Source organism: Ovis canadensis, chromosome 12 (assembly GCF_042477335.2).
Source record: "Ovis canadensis isolate MfBH-ARS-UI-01 breed Bighorn chromosome 12, ARS-UI_OviCan_v2, whole genome shotgun sequence".
NCBI lineage: Eukaryota > Metazoa > Chordata > Mammalia > Artiodactyla > Bovidae > Ovis > Ovis canadensis.
Window position 1 is genome coordinate 53,705,177 of NC_091256.1, and position 22,497 is coordinate 53,727,673.

Consider the following 22,497-nt stretch of genomic DNA (forward strand, 5'->3'; position numbering starts at 1 on the left):
ACAAAGAGAGGCCTCAAGAGAAAAAAGAGACAAATCTTCCATCTAGAATACCCACTCCCATACCTGGGAGGAGAGTACTTTCAAAGAAACAGCACCACACTAGTTACATAACACTGTTGTTTGGAATTCTCAGAAAGGAATGTGTAGGTCATGGCATTGTGACCTTTTTCCCAGAAGAGCAGTAGCTTTTCCAGTCAAGAAAAGCCTTTGTGTAAATACCTTATAAAGGGTGCAAGAATAAAAGCACATCAAGAGCCTTCTGATGCACTGGTTGTACCTTTATTAATATGACCTCGTTCACTAATAGTTCCGTGATGCAAGGTTACATACACAGTTAATGTCTGCATTGCACATCTAAGGCTATACAGCAAAAGAACCAGAATTAGTACAAATACAAGAACTATATTTACATTCTGTATACTCAAGCTCCGAACGTCAGATCATATTTACATAATAAAACATGAAAATGAAAATCCGAAATTAATAATGTACATTGTTGCTAATGTGCTCAACTCCTTCCCTGGGGAGAGATCAGTTTGCAAAGTCTTGGTTCAAAAAGGCCACTTATGCTTCACGGGTCTTATGGTTGTGCACGAGGAGGGTGACGAGACCCAAAGTCTCGCGGGACAAATGCTTCAGACCACCAAGTTGGGGATGACTCATAGAAGGCTGCTGGGTTCCTCAGGTGAACTGATGTCAGGATGTGCAAATGAAAAGGATGAACTTGAAGACGTGAAAACAACACGCGACAGCCAGGGTTTGGCAAGAGACCAATATCAGCTAGGACTTCCTATCTGAGCACAGGCCATTTGGCTGTGACTCTGTAACATGAAATTTGTATCAACTCTGATTCCTTCCTTTAAGTGATCAGAGGCTTTCCTAAGATTTGATGGGGCTCAAATTCAAGTTTCATAAATGGCCTTTTGAACAACAGCAGCAGGGAGCCTCTCAGCCGATCAAGCCGTTTATTTACTAAGGAAACCCCAGTCGATCCGTTTCTGCTGTACGGTCGCGGTCTGGCCGCACCTTGGTGAAGCGTCACAGGCCACGGGGGACAGCTGCAGCGCACAGGAGTTAGAGCCCTGTTGAAAATACATTCAGCGAACCTTCTGAGAGCAGCAGCAGGATTAGTCTCTTCTTTTTAAAGAGCAGGTTAACAATCACAGTTTAAAAAGGGAACCAAAAGGGAAAAACGAAGGACCCACATCAAACAAGGAACAGACAAGCCCTGATAGAGAAGCCGAGTGGAGCTGGGATGAGAGGTGCCAAGTACCGACAGGTGCTACGAGCGCATCACCTTGCTTTTCCAGTTCAATGTGCAATTAATTACAGCTGTGTAAATATACAAATACCTTACAAAATTAAATATCCCTGTAAATTAGACAACAAGCAGCAGGCAATAAAGACTTTGCTTTGATATATGTGCCAGGAGAAGTCGTTTTTACTTTAGGTACCAAAAGATCTTGCAGTGATTTAACTGATTCCCTCATCTTAAAAGAGCTGAAAAACCCCACTGCAAGTGAGCAGTTTTGTAAGTTCTATACAGCTGAAGGGGAAAAAGTAGTGGTTTCTTGGCAGAAATCATTTCCCTCAACTTTCCTCACATTATAAAAATGGACTGGAATTCAAGTTCCCACCCAGCTGCCAGAGGCAGCCCCTCCCTGCGCTGGTGGCCGTGCGCGGGCTGGCTGACCCCGCAGAGCCCAGCCCAGGAGTTGCCCAACCCCTAGGCCAGCGCAGAGACAAGGAGGGTGCGGACGCCGGTCTGGTGGAAGCCATGGGGCCGTCTTTTGCTCTGACAGGAGTAAGGAGGACATGGGGAGGAAGGAGACGGTTACTTTTAAATAGCACTCATTTCTCCTTACTTTGTATAGTGTTTTTCCTTGCTTTGTTGTTATTATTCTGCTTGCTTAAAAGAGTGCATTAGGGGAAAAAGAAAACCCCAACACTACCTTGAAAAGTAGCTTCCTTAAAGATTTGAGTTCTTTCACTTTTCCTCTTCCACAAAAGCCTCATAATTCCTGCCATAAATTCCCTCTCAGAGCTTGAAAGTGGGGATGGGCCTACCTGGAAAGGGAACATCAACTCTTGCTCCAGCTTTAATCTGAAAACAGGCCCCTAGAGAAGAGGGGACCCTGTGGGGGCTGTACAGGTGAGCCATGGCCGCGGCCCCCACCGCCTCACCAGGCCTTCTGACCTCAGCCTGTCGCAGTATCTGACATCTCAAAGCAAAGACTTTCCCAGTCAGTTTTGTTTAAGTGAGAAGCAAAACCAGGTCATGTCAGTCTGTGACTTGATTTCTTTCTCCCTCCGCTTCCCCACCTCCTTCAGCCACAGACATGGGTCCTCCTGTCAGACTTTAACAGCAGCAGCATCCATGACCTAACTCTAAACGTTAACTTCCGAATCTCATCTTTGTTCCCTGAAATTACTTAATTTCAGCCCAGGAAGCTGTCTCTAAGCACAAACAGACCCTGGGTTTGAGTCAACACTGGAAGGGCATATTGTGCCCATTAGATAAGAAACCTCTAACTACGTTAAAGTCTCAAGTACCACTTAGGAAACAATTAACATTAGGGTTAGTGACCTATGTTTCATTTAAGGAGAGGAAGAAAGTTTAAAAATCTGCTACAGTTTTTCTTAATAATTTTTCAGGTAAGGCCATAGCCTTTGATTACTCTTCTTTCTCTTGATTACTCTTCTTTCTCTTGTTCAGCTCTCCAGTGACTTCCTTTTCCTCCTCTTTGCAAAGTAATTTTGAATGAAGCCAGAAGATAAGCCCCAGCAGGAAGGCGAGGCCACAGTCTGGGTGCTGACACACACACGCCTGCCCAGCACCCGTTCTGAGGAGCGCATGGGCCCTTCCCCCTTGCTGCCCGAGGGTCAGTGCTGTCGAGACTGGGGACCTCCAGTCTCCACAAAGTGGGAGTGAGCAGACACTTTCCTGATCGCCTGAGGGATGGTGAAAGAAAGGTGTGAGCGAGGGCGGGAAAGGATGGTAGAGGACATCCCCAAGTCAACTGGAAAGGAACCGAAGTACCTGGAGTCTCCTCTCCTGTTCACTCCTGGGACACTCACTGCAGCTGGAAGAGGAAGCGCATCTTCTGCCAAGGCCTCTGGCAGCAGGTGAGCCTGTTCTGTCACAGCAGGAGGCTGTGGGCAGTGGGCTCCTCTCCTCTCTGGCAGGATTTCCACAGAGGAGACAACCAACTATGTCTGGGACCAGGGTTCAGGTGGAACTGCTTCTCTGCCCCCAGGTGTCCTTCTGCTTTCAGTGGTATGAGGCAGTCTGTTATAATCCTGGGGTCCAAAAAGCAAAGCCTGCCACTTTCGCTTATTTATTTGTTCATGGAGGGAGACAAGTATCACTGACAGGATTTCCCACTGGACGAGGATCACTGAAAATGGCCACTGGATTCAGAGGGAGGCTTCTGAGCGTATCTTATTGTTGTTCAGTCGCTTAGTCAGGTCTGACTCTTTGTGACCCCATGGACTGCAGCACGCCAGGCTCCTCTGTTCAACTGTATTCCTAGAGCTACATTTCTTTGATCAAAGGGAGCTACGACCATCACCAGGTCACTACCCGTCCTTACCATAATCATGACGATGACAAAGACCATCAGATTCATCACCAGGAAGGCAGACACACCCTCCTGGTGGGACATCGGTGCATGACATCATGGCAGGAATTCCAAACTGAGCCACCATCATTACTAACGCCCAGAACAGAACTGGGACTCAGAAGAGGCTCCCTCCCAGTGAGACAAACCACTCGAGGAGCCCTCCTGTGAGGGAAACCTCCGGACCACCACCGCCAAGGCCCCAGAGCCTGTGAGACCCACTGGCAACAGCCCTGGCTCTTCCCTTCTAACATGGTCAATAGCGGCCACTGTCCCAAATCTGCTGAAAAGTCCCTCTCTTCTCTCTTCCACTATGTTAAAATTACATAGCTATGTTCTAAATAAGCCCCAACTTCAGAGAATACACCTTCCCATGTCTAAGCTCACTACAACCATTTGTTTCCCTGAATGGAAAATGCAGGGATTAGTCATGGCAAGAAGCAACAGAAAGGGGAAGGGTAAGATTTTTCCCCTCGGGTTCTAAAAAGACTAGATGTCTCCTCCTTTAGTCTCTAAGCCACCCAAGAAAAGTTAAAATTATATCCCAAACAGAGAAAAGAAAGTAGTATTATGGTGTCTTGAAAAACAGACAGAGATATCCAAACAGCAGCACAGATGTCAGAGGTCATAATGGGGACCTATCATACAAAAGGAAGCCAAAGTACACCAAAAAATAATTTGGATCTCCTTGGGGTTTTTGTGTGTGTTTGTTTGTTTTTTTCCCCACTTTTGTTAGGCCACATGCTTCTAACAAGATTCTCAGCACAGGAGAAAAGAAAAGAGTACAGAGCAATGGGGATGGGGACCAGGAGCACTAGAAAAAGTGCTGGACGAGAGGGACGAGTAGTCAAGCCACAGGATCACACACAAGAGTAACCGTCAAGGATCACAAAGAGAATGAGGGGAAACACTTTCTTTATCTCTCGGAAGGCGGGTGAGGGTGCTCGGCAGTCGCCTAGTACTTCGCTTGGCTTGGGCATCTGCGGGAGAGTTTTGACCTGCAGACAACAGAGGGATGAGAGGATGAGACAAACACAGGGTTGGAAGCTGGGATTCAGAGGCCCCTGCCCCGTAGGTCTGCTTCTCTGTGCCCCTCCTTCATGTCCTTCATCCTCCCATCCTGCACTGCAGGCCCAGTCGTTAGGCCCCTGGACAAACAGGCCAGCCAACAGTCCTCCTCATCTGGGGAGTCTGGGACAGAGGCTCCTCTTGGGGTCTGAGGTTGGATCACACAGCTGAACACTGGGGACCATTAAGGTTCTCCCAGTCTTTCCTTTACTCAGTCCCACAGCCTCTAGCTGCAGCCCCCTTAAGAAGAACAAGTCGAAGCAAGAGATTAACTGGGTTCAAATGTAACCAGAGTCCCTGAGCCCCTCAGGACACCTGATGACCTATGCCCACACTCACACTCCTATCCTTCCTCCAACTCAAACGTGTTCATAACAAGACTTCCTTTCCTGTTTATGTTGATGTCCCTGGAACCAACTGCTAAGGAGAGAAAGGAAACACAAGAGCTTCTTACCGTATTGTGCCAGCAAGGAGAGGGTTAAAGGCGTACAACCAGTCATTCACGTCTTTGTCGTTGAGAGCCTGCAAAAGGACCCCACGGTGCTTGGTGCACACAGCAAAGGTGTTTGGTGTCTGAAAGAGACCCAGGAGAACAAGAACGTTCCTATGGATACTGAACACGACGACCACCGGCCACATTCAGAGGGCACACGGCCCTTCACACAGACGGTTCAGAGACACCAAACACAAAAGAGAGATTGTGCACCACACGACAGGGTTCAGAACTCAAACGGGCAGGCCGTGAACGGCAATGAACAGCGGAGAGGGCAGGACTGACCTTCACCATGGCCTGCTGGTCCTCGCTATACTCCACCTGGGCTGTGGACAGGTTAATGATGCCCCGCTCCACAGGGTCTTTGTCGCTGTTATAGATGAAGACGTAAGGGCGACGGACCACGACGAAATGTTTAGCCCAGTTGCTGGACAGGGGCTCCTTGAAATGCAGATATCCTTTCTTGGAGACCACTGAGCTGAAAGGACAGGTCAGCAGAGGTTAGTTCCTCAGAAAAACAAAGTGATCATAAGCTGAAGGCCATCAAAACAGACTGAGGCCACGTCCCTAGGTTGAAGGAAACAGGCAATGATCTATTTGGCAGGCCGTGCCAGGTGAGGGGGACAGAGATACACCTGGAGCAGAACCCAGTCCCATTCCTGCATCCCAGGTCCATCTGCATTAGACCTGAGCAGAACAGTTGGAAGTGAATTCCCGCTAATCTGTCTTCTAATACCCAGCATCTCTGTTCCATACAGTACTCACCCTGGTCTAATTTCTTCAATATCTGGAACAAGATTGAGAAATTCATTTTTTCCTGCTCGGGCCAAATAGGGCGTTTCCACAGGTGGGACAATCTGAAACTGTTCAAATTCTGGGCAGGGACTAGAGGCCCGGGAATTGGCTTCTGGGGTCCTTGAAAAGAGACACAGGTTAGGAAGAAAGGGGGTACCAAGAGCTTCCATGAGGTCAATGCACAAAACAATGCTTCTCCCCAAACACCAGGGACCCTGCCAACACCAGGTCCTCAGAGCCTGGCTAAGAAGGCAGAGCTGGCATCCAAAAGGTAATTAATCCCACATCCACTGGGTGTCATCCTTCGGCAGTTATTAACAAAGGAAATTCTCACTGATGACCAGCGAGTCTCTCAGTCTCCCCTCTTGTCTGGAAGCCCTCTGAACAGAAGGCTGAGGAGTATGAGCACCAATCCCTGGTATGCTCCTGCCTAGTCCCCAGGCCACACCTGGGGAACCACCTAGGGCAGGGGTACTCAAGGTGAGGTCCCTGATCAGCAGCATCAACTTCACTTGAAAAGAGTGTTAGAGATTCAGATTCTCCAGCTCCAGCTCAGACATGTGGAATCAGAAACCCTGGATGGGGCTCAGCCATCTGGGCTCTCACAAGCCTCCCAGGTGGTGCTGATGTCTCTAAAGTCTGAGAACCACTGCCTGAAGGACCAGTGGAGCACGCAACAAATGAGAAGAACTGGGTTCCCATGTGACTGTCTGGAGCAAAGCTGCTGTGAGAGACAATTCCTGCGCTCTGTGCTGTTACCTTTGTAGAGCAGCTTAGTCTAATCAATTGTATCTCACTAACTCTAAAAACCCCATTTTTCTCACACTTCATTGTTCCTCAAATTGGGATGCATCTTATAATTGATGGCATGTCACACTGCAGTGACAGTGCTTTGGCTTTCTTGCACACTGTGTGTTAAGTCACTTCAGTCATGTCTGACTCTTTGCGACCCTATAAACCTCTGCCTTCCAGGCTCCTCTGTCCAAGGGATTCTCCAGGCAAGAATACTGGAGTGGGTTGCCAAGCCCTCCTGCAAGGGATCTTCCCAACCCAGAGACTGAACCCATGTCTCTTATGTCTCCTGCACTGGTAGGTAGGTTCTTTAGCACTAGTGCCAACAGGGAAGTTTTTCTGGTGGCATATAAAAATAATGTCTTACAGTTGATGGCAGTGAAATTCAACTGAATCACCCTGTTGTGCTGTTTTCTGCAGCCCACTGGAAGCCCACTTCCAGTACTGATACAGGAAGACAGACAGCTGGATGATAACCAGGTGCGTTCGGATAGGTGAGCATAACGAATGGAGACAGGGCGGAGGAGACTGATGGCAACTGCACAGCAGTGATTTGGTCTCTATTACTCTTACCTATATATTTGGCTGCGTCATTAAAATATTTTTTCCAAAGTCATTTCAAAATATTTTTCCCTAGATGGGGCTTCCTGTGTCTGCTATGAATGGGGAGACAACCGGGGTTGTGAACTGAAGAACAAATCAAGCAAAGGGGGATGAAGAAGAGGAGTCAGTGATATGGTGCAGAGATTTAGGAAGGTGTGATATTCAGAGATGGCACGAGCACCTGCCAAGCCACTGTGACATCCAGAAAAGGCTCCCACATATCTCCCAGAGCTGCCTGGGAGATGGTGCTGCCCTCGGCTGGGAGCCACTGGGCGAGCAGAAGGTCGGCGGTTCCCTTGGTTCTCTCGGTGAGGTCCGGGTACTTACTTCTGATCCAGGGAGTTGCTCCTAGCGTCCACCAGAGAGGGGCAGGTAGAGGATGGAGTGAGGGTGGAACTGCTCAGACTGGACACAGAGGGGTCCCGGCCGACAGGAGAGAGGTCAGCTAGCTGGAAGAAAGCAGAGCTCGCAAGTAAGGTCCAGGGCAACACGAGGACTCCGTAGTGAGGAGCTTTGGCAGCCAGGGACCTCACGCTCACAAATCTCCAGTGTTTCGGGCCTTGCAAGGAAACAATTTCTACAAATATTTTATGGCCTATGTGTCACAATAGGAATAAAGAAATTTACAAAAGAGGCAAGGCTTGCTTTTTCTATTTATAAAATATGCCTATGTTTTATACTGCTACAGCCTCCTTCATTGACAAAGACCCTGTTTATGCATGCCAAGCATTGAGAACAACAAGTACTATTCTAAGAACATGGCAGAGGCCCTGCCCTCCTGAAACTTACATTCTAAGTGGAGAAGGCAGAGAATCAACCAATCAACAAACACTTTAAGAAGTGTCAGGCAGGGATTGATGCTACAGCAAAAGAGAAAGCAGGGAAGCAGGTTAAAAAGTTTCAGAGAGCTGCTGGCTTCACAGAGGATGGTTAAGGGAATTCACTTCAAGGAGGCAATATCTAAGCAGAAAGATGAAATAGTTAAGGAAGCCAATCATGGGACTATCTGGAAGACTATTCCAGACAAATGAACAGGCCGTGTACACAGACCCAAGGCAGAAAGCTTGGCATGCTAGGGAAGAGCAGGAAACGGGATGATGATGGAAGGAGAGTGAAGCAGAAGTTCTCTCAAGTGTTCACCTCACTACCTATAGAGAGCAACAAAATTTCATGCCACTAAGAAACTCAGAACTTGCTGTGCCCTACCATATAATAACGTATCACCCTCAACAGAATATTCTTCTGCAAGGGATCCAGGGAAAAGCCAAATGTTTCCCATCTGATAATTGATTTAAGAGACAGAGAAAGAGATATGTTCATCTTTAGAAGTCAGTGTTCTGACTGAAAAACTAAATAAATAAATGCAGGAGGAGGTATGTCAGACATCCTCAGACATAACACCAGGCCCATCTCAAGCCACCGAAAAGCAGCAGAACCTGAGGACAGGAAACAGGAGCTGCTCACCTTGCAGTCACTGATGCTGCCGTGCACCTGGCTGAATTCTCGGTTGAAAGTGTGGGTGAGAAGTTGCAGGCACTAGGGAAGAGAATGAGAAGAGCAAGTTTTGATGGTTAAACAAAGCCCTGAATTAAAGCACAGAGGGAAAATAACATGCCAAGACCCACAGTGGAGCTCAGGTGCTACTCAAATAACCTGGGAAATTAGCTAGGAATATAGCAAGGGAAGCCTTGGACCTGCCTAATAAAGATGATAATACGAGTGGATAAAAAGCCATTCTCAAAACTGCAAAAGTGAATTACTGCAAACACCACAATTTAAAGTGTTTAAGAATGCAATGGCATCTCTAATTCTCAACTTGTGTTGGTACTAAAAGGTATGGCGATTTCTAGATGATATATGTTCCTAAATCATCCAGGTGACCATTCGATTACTGAAACAATTACAGACTCCCTCTTATTTTTATATTCCATCGTCAGCCAGTTGCCCAGACCCACATGCCTGATGGTCATCCCAAACAAGCCCTCTGCCCGCTCCCATGGTATCTAGTCACAAACAATGTGGATTCTACCTTCCAAACATCTCTCTCACGATTCCTCTTCATCCCACATACTCCCACCATAGTTAAAAAACTCTATCATTTCTCATCTGGATTATGGAAATAGAGAATTCTTTCTGCCTCCAGTCTCCTCCCCACAAATGTAGCCTCTTTATTACTGCCAGAGCAGTCTTTCTAAAACACAAATACCCGTCTGAAGCACTCCCAGATCATTCCCAGAGCACTCTGCATGCTTCGCTCCAGCACTCAGGCTCTTCGTGACCTGGCCCCTGGTCTGCTTCCCCAGCTCCATCTCCTGTCCCTCTCCTGCGCGGATTCCCTCACACTGGCCATGCAGGACATTGCTGGCTCTCGCCTGTGTGTCCTCCCAAGGTCAGCTCATGAGTGCCCTCCTGGGCAGGCCTCTCCTCTGCCTCCCACAGCATTTCAGATCACACCTCTATTAAAAGCTGGCCACCCACTCGCCTGTAAACTTATTAAGGGTAGAAATTAAGTCTTCTTTACTCCTATATTCACCGTGTCAGCACCTGAATCAGAGGCCCTCAAAGAAAGATGAAAATGCAAAAGAGAAAACAGAAAGACCAGCTCACAGAGCCTCAGGGGGGAAGTGCTCAGCAGAGACAGGGAGTCCCACCTTAGTAGCCAGCTCTTTCTCTCGGTCCACCAGGCTTTCAATGTCTGCTGAGTCGTAGCCACTGCTCTCGCTGGGTGTGATGGCACTTTCAAAGGTGGTGGTTGAGATTTGAGAGGAGATGCTGGTGGAGGTGCTGAGGGTCCCGCTGCTGAGACTGGGGGACAGTGAGTCACTCAGGGATTTGGGGATGCTGTCACCCAGTCTGTCGCGGAGCAGCAGAAAGTGGCGGGTTTTCTCCACCTACGAACAACAACAGTACAGCCTCAGCAAATGCAAGCTCATCAAGGTCTTAATAAGCAAAGTATTATATCATGCCTCCACTGTGAAGGAAAACTGCCAAGCCCTGGTCACAGGCAGCAGCTGAGCATAAGATGATATTTGGGGCATCTCACCCAAGAGTTTGCCTGCACCTGCCTCCCCTCCAGTACCTCGTGCAGAAGCTCCAGCTTCTCCAACTCCCACTGGTGCTCTAGGATGAGGCTGTCTCCCCGGGGCCGCCAGCCGGCCAAGTTCTCCTCCCCCCGCACGTATGCCACTGAGGTATCCAAGATTTTCCTTCTCCTCCGCTGCATGCCTGAGATAAGAGGAAACCACTTTTTTTTCTTCCCCACAGAAAAACCCAAGTCTAATTTTAGTGCAAAAGGAATGAATAATTTATACATATGGCACACTAGGACAGTTGTGTCTCAAGATACATGGGGTATTATAATAAAAATGGATCCCTTTTGTGCCAAAGCAACTGTCTGAACTTCTTTTAAAACAGAGTTTTATATTCTTAGATAATTATGAAGCTGGTAATGCAACTTGAGAAAATGCTAGCTATTATGTTAAGTGGAAACACAGAGATTAAATAGTCTGCACACTATTGGTTCAAATATATAAAAATACACTCAGAGGAAAAAAGTGGGAAAGGACTATATGCACCTCCCTCATGTTTCATGGCTCAGTCAAGGTGACCAACTGGTTCTGCCTCCACTATTTTCCGTTAATTTTTTAAAATGTTTTACTGGTTTCAGAAGTTCATGACATTGTACAGGAGACAGGGATCAAGAAAAAGAAAAAGAAACGCAAAAAAGCAAGACGGCTGTCTGAGGAGGCCTTACAAATAGCTGTGAAAAGAAAAGTGAAAAGCAAAGCAGAAAAGGAAAGATATTCCCATTTGAATGAAGAGTTCCAAAGAATAGCAAGGAGACATAAGAAAGTCTTCCTCAGCGATCAATGGAAAGAAATAGAGGAAAACAATACAATGGGAAAGACTAGAGATCTCTTCCGGAGAAGGCAATGGCACCCCATCCAGTACTCTTGCTTGGAAAATCCCATGGATGGAGGAGCCTGGTAGACTGCAGTAAATGGGGTCGCGAAGAGTCGAACACAACTGAGCAACTTCACTTTCACTTTTCACTTTCATGCATTGGAGAAGAAAATGGCAACCCATTCCAGTGCTCTTGCCTGGAGAATCCCAGGGATGGGGGAGCCTGGTGGGCTGCCGTCCATGGGGTCGCACAGAGTCAGACACGACTGAACTGACTTAGAAGCAGCAGCAGAGATCTCTTCAAGAAAATTAGAGATACCAAGGGAACATTTCACGCAAACATGGGCTCAATAAAGGACAGAAATGGTAGGGACCTAACAGAACAAGAAGATATTAAGAAGAGGTGGCAAGAATACACAGAACTGTACAAAAAAGATCTTCACGACCCAGTTAATCACTACGGTGTGATCACTCATCTAGAGGCAGACATCCTGGACTGTGAAGTCAAGTGGGCCTTAGGAAGCATCACTACGAACAAAGCTAGTGGAGGTGATGGAATTCCAGTTGAGCTATTTCAAATCCTAAAAGATGATGCTGTGAAAGTGCTGCACTCAATATGTCAACAAATTTGGAAAACTCAGCAGTGGCCACAGGACTGGAAAAGGTCAGTTTTCATTCCAATCCCAGAGAAAGGCAATGCCAAAGAATGTTCAAACTATCACACAACTGCACTCGTCTCAAACACTAGTAAAGTAATGCTCAAAATCCTCCAAGCCAGGCTTCAGCAATACATGAACCGTGAACTCCCTGATGTTCAAGCTGGTTTTAGAAAAGGCAGAGGAACCGGAGATCAAATTGCCAACATCTGGTGGATCATCGAAAAAGCAAGAGAGTTCCAGAGAAACATCTATTTCTGCTTTATTGACTATGCCAAAGCTTTTGACTGTGTAGATCACAATAAACTGTGGAAAATTCTGAAAGAGATGGGAATGCCAGACCACCTGACCTGCCTCTTGAGAAATCTGTATGCAGGTCAGGAAGCAATAGTTAGAACTGGACATGGAACAACAGACTGGTTCCAAATAGGAAAAGGAGTACGTCAAGGCTGCATATTGTCACCCTGCTTATTTAACTTGTATGCAGAGTACATCATGAGAAAGTGCTGGGCTGGATGAAGCACAAGCTGGAATCAAGATTGCCAGGAGAAATATCAATAACCTCAGATATGCAGATGACACCACCCTTATGGCAGAAAGTGAGGAAGAACTAAAGAGCCTCTTGATGAAAGTGAAAGAGGAGAGTGAAAAAGTTGGCTTAAAGCTCAACATTCAGAAAACGAAGATCATGGCATCTGGTCCCATCACTTCATGGGAAATAGATGGGGAAACAGTGGAAACAGTGTGAGACTTTATTTTGGGGGGCTCCAAAATCACTGCAGATGGTGACTGCAGCCATGAAATTAAAAGATGCTTACTCCTTGGAAGGAAAGTTACGACCAGCCTAGACAGCATATTAAAAAGCAGAGACATTATATTACTTTGCCAACAGAGGTCCGTCTAGTCAAGGCTATGGTTTTTCCAGTGGCCATGTATGGATGTGAGAGTTGGACTATAAAGAAAGCTGAGCATTGAAGAATTATCGCTTTTGAACTGTGGTGTTGGAGAAGACTCTTGAGAGTCCCTTGGACTGCAAGCAGATCCAACTAGTCCATCCTAAAAGAGACCAGTCCTGAGTGTTCATTGGAGGGACTGATGTTGAAGCTGAAACTCCAATACTTTGGCCATCTGAAAGGCCCTGATGCTGGGAAAGATTGAGGGCAGGAGGAGAAGGGGACGACAGAGGATGAGATGGTTGGATGGCATCACCGCCACAATGGACATGAGTTTGGGTAGGCTCTGCAAGCTGGTGATGGACAGGGAGGCCTGGCGTGCTGCAGTTCATGGGGTTGCAAAGAGTTGGACACGACTAAGTGACTGAACTGAACTGAACTGGTTTCAAATTTAAAAGACATGAAAGTGAAGTGAAAGTGAAAGGCGCTTGGTCTTGTCCAACTCTTTGCGACCCCGTGGACTGTATAGTCCATGGAATTTTCCAGGCAAGAATACCGGAGTGGGTAGCCTTCCCCTTCTCCAGGGGATCTTTTCAAACCAGGGATCAAACCCAGGTCTCCCACATTGCAGGTGGATTCTTTACCAGCTGAGCCACAAGAGAAGCCTAAGAATACTGGAGTGGGTAGCCTATTCCTTCTCCAGTGGATGTTCCCCACCCAGGAATCAAACTGGGGTCTCCCGCATTATAGTTGGATTTTTTTACCAACTGAGCTCTCAGGGAAGCCCTTAAAAGACATGAACTTACGTTAATTTAAAAATTTATGAAGGAATTCTCTAGACACTGTAATTAGCTGCTATGGGACTTAGATTCATACTCAGAATCTTCCTTTTATCTCCATTCTTACATGTGGGCCTCAGTCTCTGTTCCACATATTTTCTCCAAAATGATTCAAACTTACACTAAATGTTTTGAAAAACCCATACTTTTGTCCCTGTTCCAGTTTCACAAACATGGAAACGCAGAGGGCTGTTTAAGGCCACCACAATGGAGGAATAACAGCTTTCCACAGAGACATAAAAAGGGACACAGAACAAGCTCAGCTTAATATTAATCATTTGTCTTTCCATAGCATAGGAGGTTCAAATTCTAGTTTGACGGTACCTGTAAAGTCACACTGTCAAGTTATCTTTGGGGCTAAGGGAGGAAGGGAAATGGTTCTGAAGTTTTCCAAACCAAATTCACTGTAATACCTTTAATTTTTTTTGCGAGGGGGTGGGGAGGGGGTTCATGACTCAGGGCTTGTAGGATCTTAGTTCCTTGACCAGGGACTGAACCTGGGGCCATGGCAGTGAATGCACTGAGTCCTAACCACTGGATCACCAGGGAATTCTCATAATATGCTTGAATTTGTTATACTGATAATATTCCACAGCCTAGTAACAATCTGTTCTATACAGTTTTTATAACTGTATAGCATGTCATAAAGCAAACAGTGTCGTAACTCAGAAAATGGTAACTCCTACCATCACCACCGAAGTGGCTTGTAAAATATAACTGGTGTCTCAAAAATGTATATCCATCCTGCATGGGTGGGATAAACTTTTGATATAGTGTACTGCAGTCAAATGCAAAGGTAACTCTCCCTTCCCTGATCCACAGAGCTTACCTGGACTTCCTGTGTCTGCCATTTTGCATAAACTGAGTTCATAAATTCCAGTGACTCGATTGCTATGTAAATTAAAACAAATAAACAATTAATTTCAAACAGCACAAAAACAGGAAGAATCTCAATTCTCTCTGCTTAAAATATTGTCTCCTGTGCTGGAACTGCAACCCACCCTCAGATGTCTGCAAAATTACAGAATCTCTCATCAGTCGCTGTTCTTCTCCTTTTGTGAACTTAGGAAGAAACTGAATGACAAACTGGAAAATGTATAATACAAATGCGAAAATTGAATTTTGCCTTTTCTTACAAGAAAGAAGAGATGAAGGGGTAAAGGTCTGAGTAGAATGAAAATGATAAACACCAGCTTCTAGGGAGTGTGGTTAGGAAGGGGACTGAAACTTCTACTGCATTAGTAACCATTTTTAAGCTCAGTGGTGATGCACAGGTAGTCACTGTATTATTCTCAATGTACATTTATGTATCTAAAACAGAAATAAATCTTAAGAATAAGAACGTCCCAACAGTAAGCTGTTAGAAATAATAATAATGACATTTAAAACAACACTCAGTCCCTACAACACTGTTGGCAAAGTGTTGACAATGGAACATGCCTTCCTTCCTTTACTACTCATCCATCTATTAATATTTTACTAAATGCCAACATCTACCTCACTGCACTCCAGGTGTCAGCTACCAAATGGTTTTATAGGCTGAGAACCCTGAGACTGCTCATTTGTATGGGGCCCACCAACCCGAGGCGACATTTCCAAAGCTTACGAGTCTGGTGACTTCGAATAGCCACTGCCAAAGAGGCTGCGCAGCGAGCGTGGCGGTGAGATCTTGGCGTCCCGGGAGTAGAAGACCATGCACACGTCCTTGGTGATGACGGCGGGCTGGATGCAGTGATCCAGCTGAAAGCAGATGGAACAGCTATGACCACAGTCTGGGCACCATGGCATTGAAAAGCTGGTCCCAGACGTGGTGGGTAGAGGACTTCAGCTCTACCAACAATTTATTTCAACAGAAAATCAGACAATATGTGTAAGGTCAGGCAGTATTCCTTGTAGGTGCATTTACTTTTCTCAAAATTTTTTCAAAGTTTTTTTCTGTAGGCAATGGCTGATACTTATTATTTGTCATATGCCCAGCACTGTTTGCCTTAAATCCCTTTTCGTGACCTCTCAACAACCTTCTTAGGTAAATGCTATTAATACTATCATTACCCTTGTCCAAGAGATGAGGAAACTGAAGCACAGAGGAGAAATTACTTGTCCAAGGACAGGAGGGCAATTAAGTGACAGCACAGGGAACCTAAACTCAGACAGGCTAGATCTAGCATCTGCGATGTTAGCCACTACTAGGCTCCATCCACAACTTCTAAAAACAAGAGGCTGTTTTCTTAAAATTATGTATTCTCTGATGGATGGGGACTAGGCTACTAAAACTGTGAATAAAATAGTTATACGACTTTTTGGTTAACTGGAGACTGGGAACAGAACCTAATGTAACCAGAGTAGTTAGCGAAGTATAATATAGTAAGTAACTTAAGGATGAGCTGGGAAGATGAGCTGGGAGAAAGGAAGACACAATCAGTCACATCGTTCCTCCCCATTTCCTTGTTGTAACCTGCCCACTGTGCAGGGCTGGCAGGTCACGGTAACTCAAGTTGCGGGTTCTCTCACCTCCAGGTAGGCCGACAGGGTCATGTAGATCTTTTCCCCGTAGGGTGTCACTCGGTTCAGAAGGAGGGAGTTATGGAGGGAACTATCCCAGACGGCCTCGAAACGATAGAAGGTCCTACGGTCGAAAAGGCAAGAGGGGTCACCTAAAGCTGCAGGTACCTCAGTGCAGGTACTGCCACAGTCGGAAACGCTGTAGAGCCCTGAAGTCATCTTAGCCAGGTAATGCCACAATCAGAAATGCTGCAGAAACCACAGTGACCCACAGTTCTAACTTCCCAAACTCTGTCAATAGAGTAGAACCTTCATCTCCTGGGAGAAAAAGGTCAGCCTCCAGCCTCTTTTCTCCCTGCCTATAAGCATCAACATAGTGAGATCAATCAAAAGAATTAAGATGAAAAGCAGAAATGAGTATGGACAGAAACTAAAATAAGAAAGACTAAGTGAGCTCCTCCGTGAGTCAGTGACCAGGGCAGGAAATAGAGGATCAATCGTTTGAAGCAGCCTTCTTCATGTGTCAATTCCATCCTGGTGAACCTCAGAAACATCACACACACATCTAGGAGGACTGATGAGAGAGACAGCATAGAGAAACTTGTTTTAAATAAAATATGAGGTTATTCTTAGCTGACATTTCAGTAAAAGAAAATGATTTTAGTACCAGAGCTAGCCAACTACTATTTATCAGTTTTCCAAAAATCCACATAAGAATCTAACATTCAAATAACAACTATAAAAAAAAATAACAACTATAAGTTTGATTATTTAATAAACACCCATAAACTGATTTTGTAAACTGTCCTAATACCTTTCTTTTTTCCTCCCAGTAAAAACACCATAGCCCTTACTTGACATTAAACCTTCTGGTTCAGCAGGTCTTACCTGAAACACCATCCTGAGTTCAACAGCAGAGTCAGAGATCACCTCCCAACTCAATCCCCGAGAGAACTGTCAGGGAAAACACCTTGTCCACCCCTGAAGAGTGGGCTGTCCAGCACCACGCTCTTTGGACATAAAACACACCTCACCTGATACAACTGGAGTTTGTGCACTTTATTCCCTGCTCAGTATATTCCACCTCGCTCCTTACCAAAAGGTAATCTCACTGCAGCTGTCTTTTCTAGATGTTGGCAAATAGTTGGCATATCTTCTCTCTAAACACACCTCTGTGCTTGTTTCTCCAGAAATAATAAAAGAAAACAATACTTCTAAATGAATTCCATAACCACACCTCATCCTGAGTGCTAGTGTTTGAAGCCTGATGATTACATCTTGTAGCTGCTTCTAGAAGTACAGTTGTAAGTCATACTGAAGTACAGTTGACCCTTGTACAACAGGGGGTAGGGAGCTGAGCCTCCATGCTCTTAAAAATCCATGTATAAGACTTCCCTGGGGGTCCGGTAGTTGAGAATCTGCCTGTCAACACAGGAGACATGGGTTCCAGCCCTGGTTTGGGAAGATCCCACATGCTGCAGGGCACCACAACTACTGAGCCCGAGTGCCTACAGTCTGTGCTCCACAAGAGAAGCCACTACGGTAAGAAGTGCGAATCGCAACAAAGAGTAGCCCCTGTTCGCCCAAACTAGAGAAAGTCTGCGTAGCAATGAAGATCCAGAACAGCCAAAAAAGAGAGAAAAATCTACGTACAACTTGCCAACCATGGATCATGGAGTGCTGTGGTACCTACTACTGAAAAAAATCAACATGTAAGTGGACCCACACAGTTCAAGCCCGTGTTGTTCCAGGGTCATCAGCTGTACATGATACTCTTGCAAAGATCTAGCTCTTAAGGTAGTGCATAAGGGGTCAAGAAAATTCCCTACACAGGTACCAAAGGAACAGAGAGACAGCAAGACAAAGATGGACGAAGCAACCAAGCGACCCAAACAGCAACCACGGAGGATGATACAAGGCCCTCCCCTGCCCCTGGGCTCACCAGAGAGCCCTTTATGCACCCACAGAACCCTGTTTTGATCGAATCTAAATTTTAGCTTGGTTTAAATTTTAGCTTCTGACATTGGGTGGTGGAATCCATTACTTCAGAGGAGCCACCTGAGGGCTCTGTCCTCGAGACGGCTCTTTTATTGCGTCCCAGTGTCTGCCAAGGGACCTGGAATGGGGCCTACCTGTGGCCCTGCAGTCTGGGCCCGCCTGTGCTGAGGTGAAGTAAAGCCCCTTTGTAGGGTGATGGCGTGTGTTACCCTGGAGACACCGGACAGTTCCTAGTCCTGCTGCCTGGACCTGTGACTCATTAAGAAATGAACCAGAACTTGCGCTTCCTGGGGCCAGGATTTATGGTTCATGATTCCCTCTCAAATGAGACAAGTGTCCTGAATGAGTGTGCAAAAGCCTCTTCACATTCCTATTGTCTGGTTTTCATTTAACCTAAAGAAGAAATTTCTCTGATAGAAACTTGGCTAACATAGAAAAATTCTTACATCACTAAAATCTCCCTGTATTGGGATGGGGAGAAAAAGGTGGGTTTTTTTTTTTTTTCGGTTTGATTTGTTTGGTGCTTGGGAGTTACGGCTGCACATTTTTTTCCAAAATACTCACCAAGGGTGGCAGTTCTTGAGAAGAGGTCATACAAACTACAACCAAGATGCGTGAGTAATGTCAACGGACTCAAGCGAGCAAGAGAACTGGCGGTTAGAAACAGGGCTGAGTCCTAAAGCATGCTGTCTTGCATGGCTCTAAGGTGGTCAGGAAATAACCCCAGGTTGGTTTCTCAAGGTATTTGAAACAAAAGCAGTGTGTGTTTATGTGCTGTGTGGGTGTTTGTATACATGCATCTTAAACAAACATTTAGCCTATACCGTTATGTGTCACTTCCTTCATTTTTTTCTTTTTTTTTTTTGTTTTAAAATATAAAACTTTTAATATTTGAGAGGTTTTGATCTTCTTTTTTCTTTTTTTTTTTAATTTTAATATCTTTAATTCTTACATGCATTCCCAAACATGAACCCCCCTCCCACCTCCCTCCCCATAACATCTCTTTGGGTTATCCCCATGCACCAACCCCAAGCATTTTTCTTTCCTCAATCAGATGAAGAGAGAGATGGGAGGAAATTTCCTTTACTACCAAACTAGAAATAAATGAGACAAGTAGTCCTGACAGGACAAAGAGAAATGTTTAAAAATAAAAAATATTTCTCACAGACTCAGCTACCCAAAGAACTGAACTGGTCTCTGATACTACACAGGACAAAACAAAGAAAAAGGTAAACAATCACAAAAGCCTGAGATTCCATGTGAAATGAGGGCAGTAACATTCTACTTTGCAATGTGGAAGGGAAAACTTGACACGGCATAAGAATAAAATGAGCAGGTTTACTAAATGGAACGAGAGCATAATTATGAACTCTACAGATTACTCAAGAGCCTACAAGTGAGACTACACATGCATTAGAAAAACCTGGGGCACAACGGTGCAGAGTGAGGTCTTGCTCTATTCCTAGGTGGGTGCAAGTTTACACAGGGGAAAACTACTAAATTACAATAGCAGTCAAAGCAACAGAAGACATAAAGCATTCTGATAAAACAGAATCTTTATGTGCAAAAAAGCAAACAGAAAATACCTAGGAATATCCTTATCAAGAAAGAGCCTGCAAAAACATAGAAAAAACTTTCGTTAGTACAGCAAAAGTAAAAAAAATAAAAAAAGGAAAAAAGGGAGAGAGAGAGGAGAGAAAAAAACAGATATAAAACACATATTTGCTGACAAGCAAAGTGAATTCAAGTGGACAATTAACGAATTTCATGGGACACAGTTTGATAAACGGCTTACAATGGCAACGTCCCTCTCCTGAGACGTTGTGTTAAGGAAATGCTGGACGTGGAAGGGAGACAGTTTTGATTAACTTCCCTTTAGGAGGTGATTTACTATTGGAAATGGTAGGAAGTTGCTGTGGAGTTATGAGAAAACCAAACCAATTAGGTAAGAGAAATGTAGGATCGGGAAGAAAAGGAGCAATGTCTTGTCAGCTGCATTCCGTTATCAATGGATCACAAGTGCCCTCTAATCATGTATACTTAATACACCCAACTGGAGCTCTGTAAGTTCAGCTTTAAACACTAAACCTTTAGGTAGAAAGAACAAAAGCTCTCTTAACCAAACTCCATTTAGCCACTCACCATATGAACTTATGCTCTTCACAACCCTAGAATGTAAAGACTGACATCCATTTCTCATTGAGCATTATTCTAAAATAAAGAGGTAGCTCATAGGCCCAGTGGAGAAGGAGATGGCAACCCACTTCAGTACTCTTGCCTAGAGAAACCCCAAGGACAGAGGAGCCTGGCAGACTACAGTCCATGGGGTCACCAAGAGTTGGACATGACTGAAGCGACTTAGTATACATGCATAGGCCCAGACAATTTGCTCCAAAGAGCTGAGTTTTGTGCTTCTCAAGTATCAGTAGTATTTGGTCCCAAACCTGTCTATGCAGTTGTGTTTGTTATTACAATGATCTAATTTAATTAAATATTAGATAAATCACTGAAACATAACAGCAATAAGAATGTTTGTTTAGTGTGAAACAAAACTAAGTGTGAAAACTAAACTGAATGTCTTTAAAAGACTTGATAATGGTGAGTTGTTTAAAAAAAACAGCTGTTCAATTAAGTTTGGGTGAGATAAATGTGAAAGAAAGAGGGAAATAAAATTTTGGTGATACATGATAAAAAGTTTAAAGGATTTTGCACTTTAGATTTTCTTCATAAGTTTCTAGTTCCACCAAACTGAAAATTATAGATGATAAATTATGGGTGTGGCTTTGTCACAAAGACAGTCAGAAGTCTAATAAATGAGCCTACAATTAAAGAAAAGGCCTTGGCCCTACAGCAAGAGCTCGACAAATTTATGTACATTTAAATACTTTAAAACACTGTATCTTTAAAATACTGTATCTTGTTATTATTCTTGACTTTAGCAACTTTTAATTTTTTTAATATTAATTTATTTAATTGGAGGTTAATTACTTTACAATATTGTATTGGTTTTGCCATACATCAACATGAATCCGCCACAGGTATACACGTGTTCCCCATCCTGAACCCCCCTCCCTCTTCCCTCCCCATACCATCCCTCTGGGTCATCTCAGTGCACCAGCCCCAAGCATCCAGTATCATGCATCAAACCTGGACTGGTGATTCGTTTCATATATGATATTATACATGTTTCAATGCTATTCTCCCAAATCATCCCACCCTTGCCCTCTCCCTCAGAGTCCAAAAGACTGTTCTATACATCTGTGTCTCTTTTGCTGTCTCGCATAAAGGGTTATCGTTACCATCTTTCTAAATTCCATATATATGCAATAGTATGCTGTATTGGTGTTTTTCTTTCTGACTTATTTCACTCTGTATAATAGGCTCCAGTTTCATCCACCTCATTAGAACAGATTCAAATGTATTCTTTTTAAAGGCTGAGTAATATTTCATTGTGTATATGTACTACAGCTTTCTTATCCATTCATCTGCTGATGGACATCTAGGTTGCTTCCATGTCCTGGCTATTATAAACAGTGCTGCGATGAACATTGGGATACATGTGTCTCTTTCAATTCTGGTTTCCTCGGTGTGTATGCCCAGCAGTGGGATTGCTGGGTCATAAGGCAGTTCTATTTCCAGTTTTTTAAGGAATCTCCATAGGACTGGAAAAGGTCAGTTTTCATTCCAATTCCAAAGAAAGGCAATGCCAAAGAATGCTCAAACTACCACACAATTGCACTCATCTCACATGCTAGTAAAGTAATGCTCAAAATTCTCCAAGCCAGGTTTCAGCAATACATGAACCATGAACTCCCTGACGTTCAAGCTGGTTTTAGAAAAGGCAGAGGAACCAGAGATCAAATTGCCAACATCCACTGGATCATGGAAAAAGCAAGAGAGTTCCAGAAAAACATCTATTTCTGCTTTATTGACTATGCCAAAGCCTTTGACTGTGTGGATCACAATAAACTGTGGAAAATTCTGAAAGAGATGGGAATGCCAGACCACCTGACCTGCCTCTTGAGAAATCTGTATGCAGGTCAGGAAGCAACAGTTAGAACTGGACATGGAACAACAGACTGGTTCCAAACAGGAAAAGGAGTACGTCAAGGCTGTATATTGTCACCCTGCTTATTTAACTTGTATGCAGAGTACATCATGAGAAACGCTGGACTGGAAGAAACACAAGCTGGAATCAAGATTGCCGGGAGAAATATCAATAACCTCAGATATGCAGATGACACCACCCTTATGGCAGAAAGTGAAGAGGAACTAAAAAGCCTCTTGATGAAAGTGAAAGAGGAGAGTGAAAAAGTTGGCTTAAAGCTCAACATT

At 44.7% G+C, this 22,497-nt stretch overlaps 1 protein-coding gene across 8 annotated transcripts in view; it reads right to left on the minus strand.

The window, feature by feature from the left end:
• Positions 1 to 257: 257 nt before the first annotated feature.
• KIF1B (kinesin family member 1B) overlaps positions 258 to 22,497 on the minus strand; it is a 155,200-nt gene continuing 132,960 nt past the window's right edge. For 6 of the 8 annotated variants that reach the window (XM_069544760.1, XM_069544756.1, XM_069544759.1 and 3 more), the window contains 11 exons: positions 16,174 to 16,288; positions 15,269 to 15,402; positions 14,492 to 14,553; positions 10,451 to 10,596; positions 10,023 to 10,262; positions 8,836 to 8,907; positions 7,699 to 7,820; positions 5,947 to 6,096; positions 5,467 to 5,659; positions 5,143 to 5,261; positions 258 to 4,618 (listed from right to left, as the gene is read on the minus strand). In XM_069544760.1, coding sequence (XP_069400861.1) covers positions 4,576 to 4,618; positions 5,143 to 5,261; positions 5,467 to 5,659; positions 5,947 to 6,096; positions 7,699 to 7,820; positions 8,836 to 8,907; positions 10,023 to 10,262; positions 10,451 to 10,596; positions 14,492 to 14,553; positions 15,269 to 15,402; positions 16,174 to 16,288 — 1,396 coding nt within the window. In that variant the 3' untranslated portion in view covers positions 258 to 4,575. The remainder of the gene's footprint in view (positions 4,619 to 5,142; positions 5,262 to 5,466; positions 5,660 to 5,946; positions 6,097 to 7,698; positions 7,821 to 8,835; positions 8,908 to 10,022; positions 10,263 to 10,450; positions 10,597 to 14,491; positions 14,554 to 15,268; positions 15,403 to 16,173; positions 16,289 to 22,497) is intronic. The other 2 variants (XR_011247515.1, XR_011247513.1) reach the window with 1 other exon arrangement.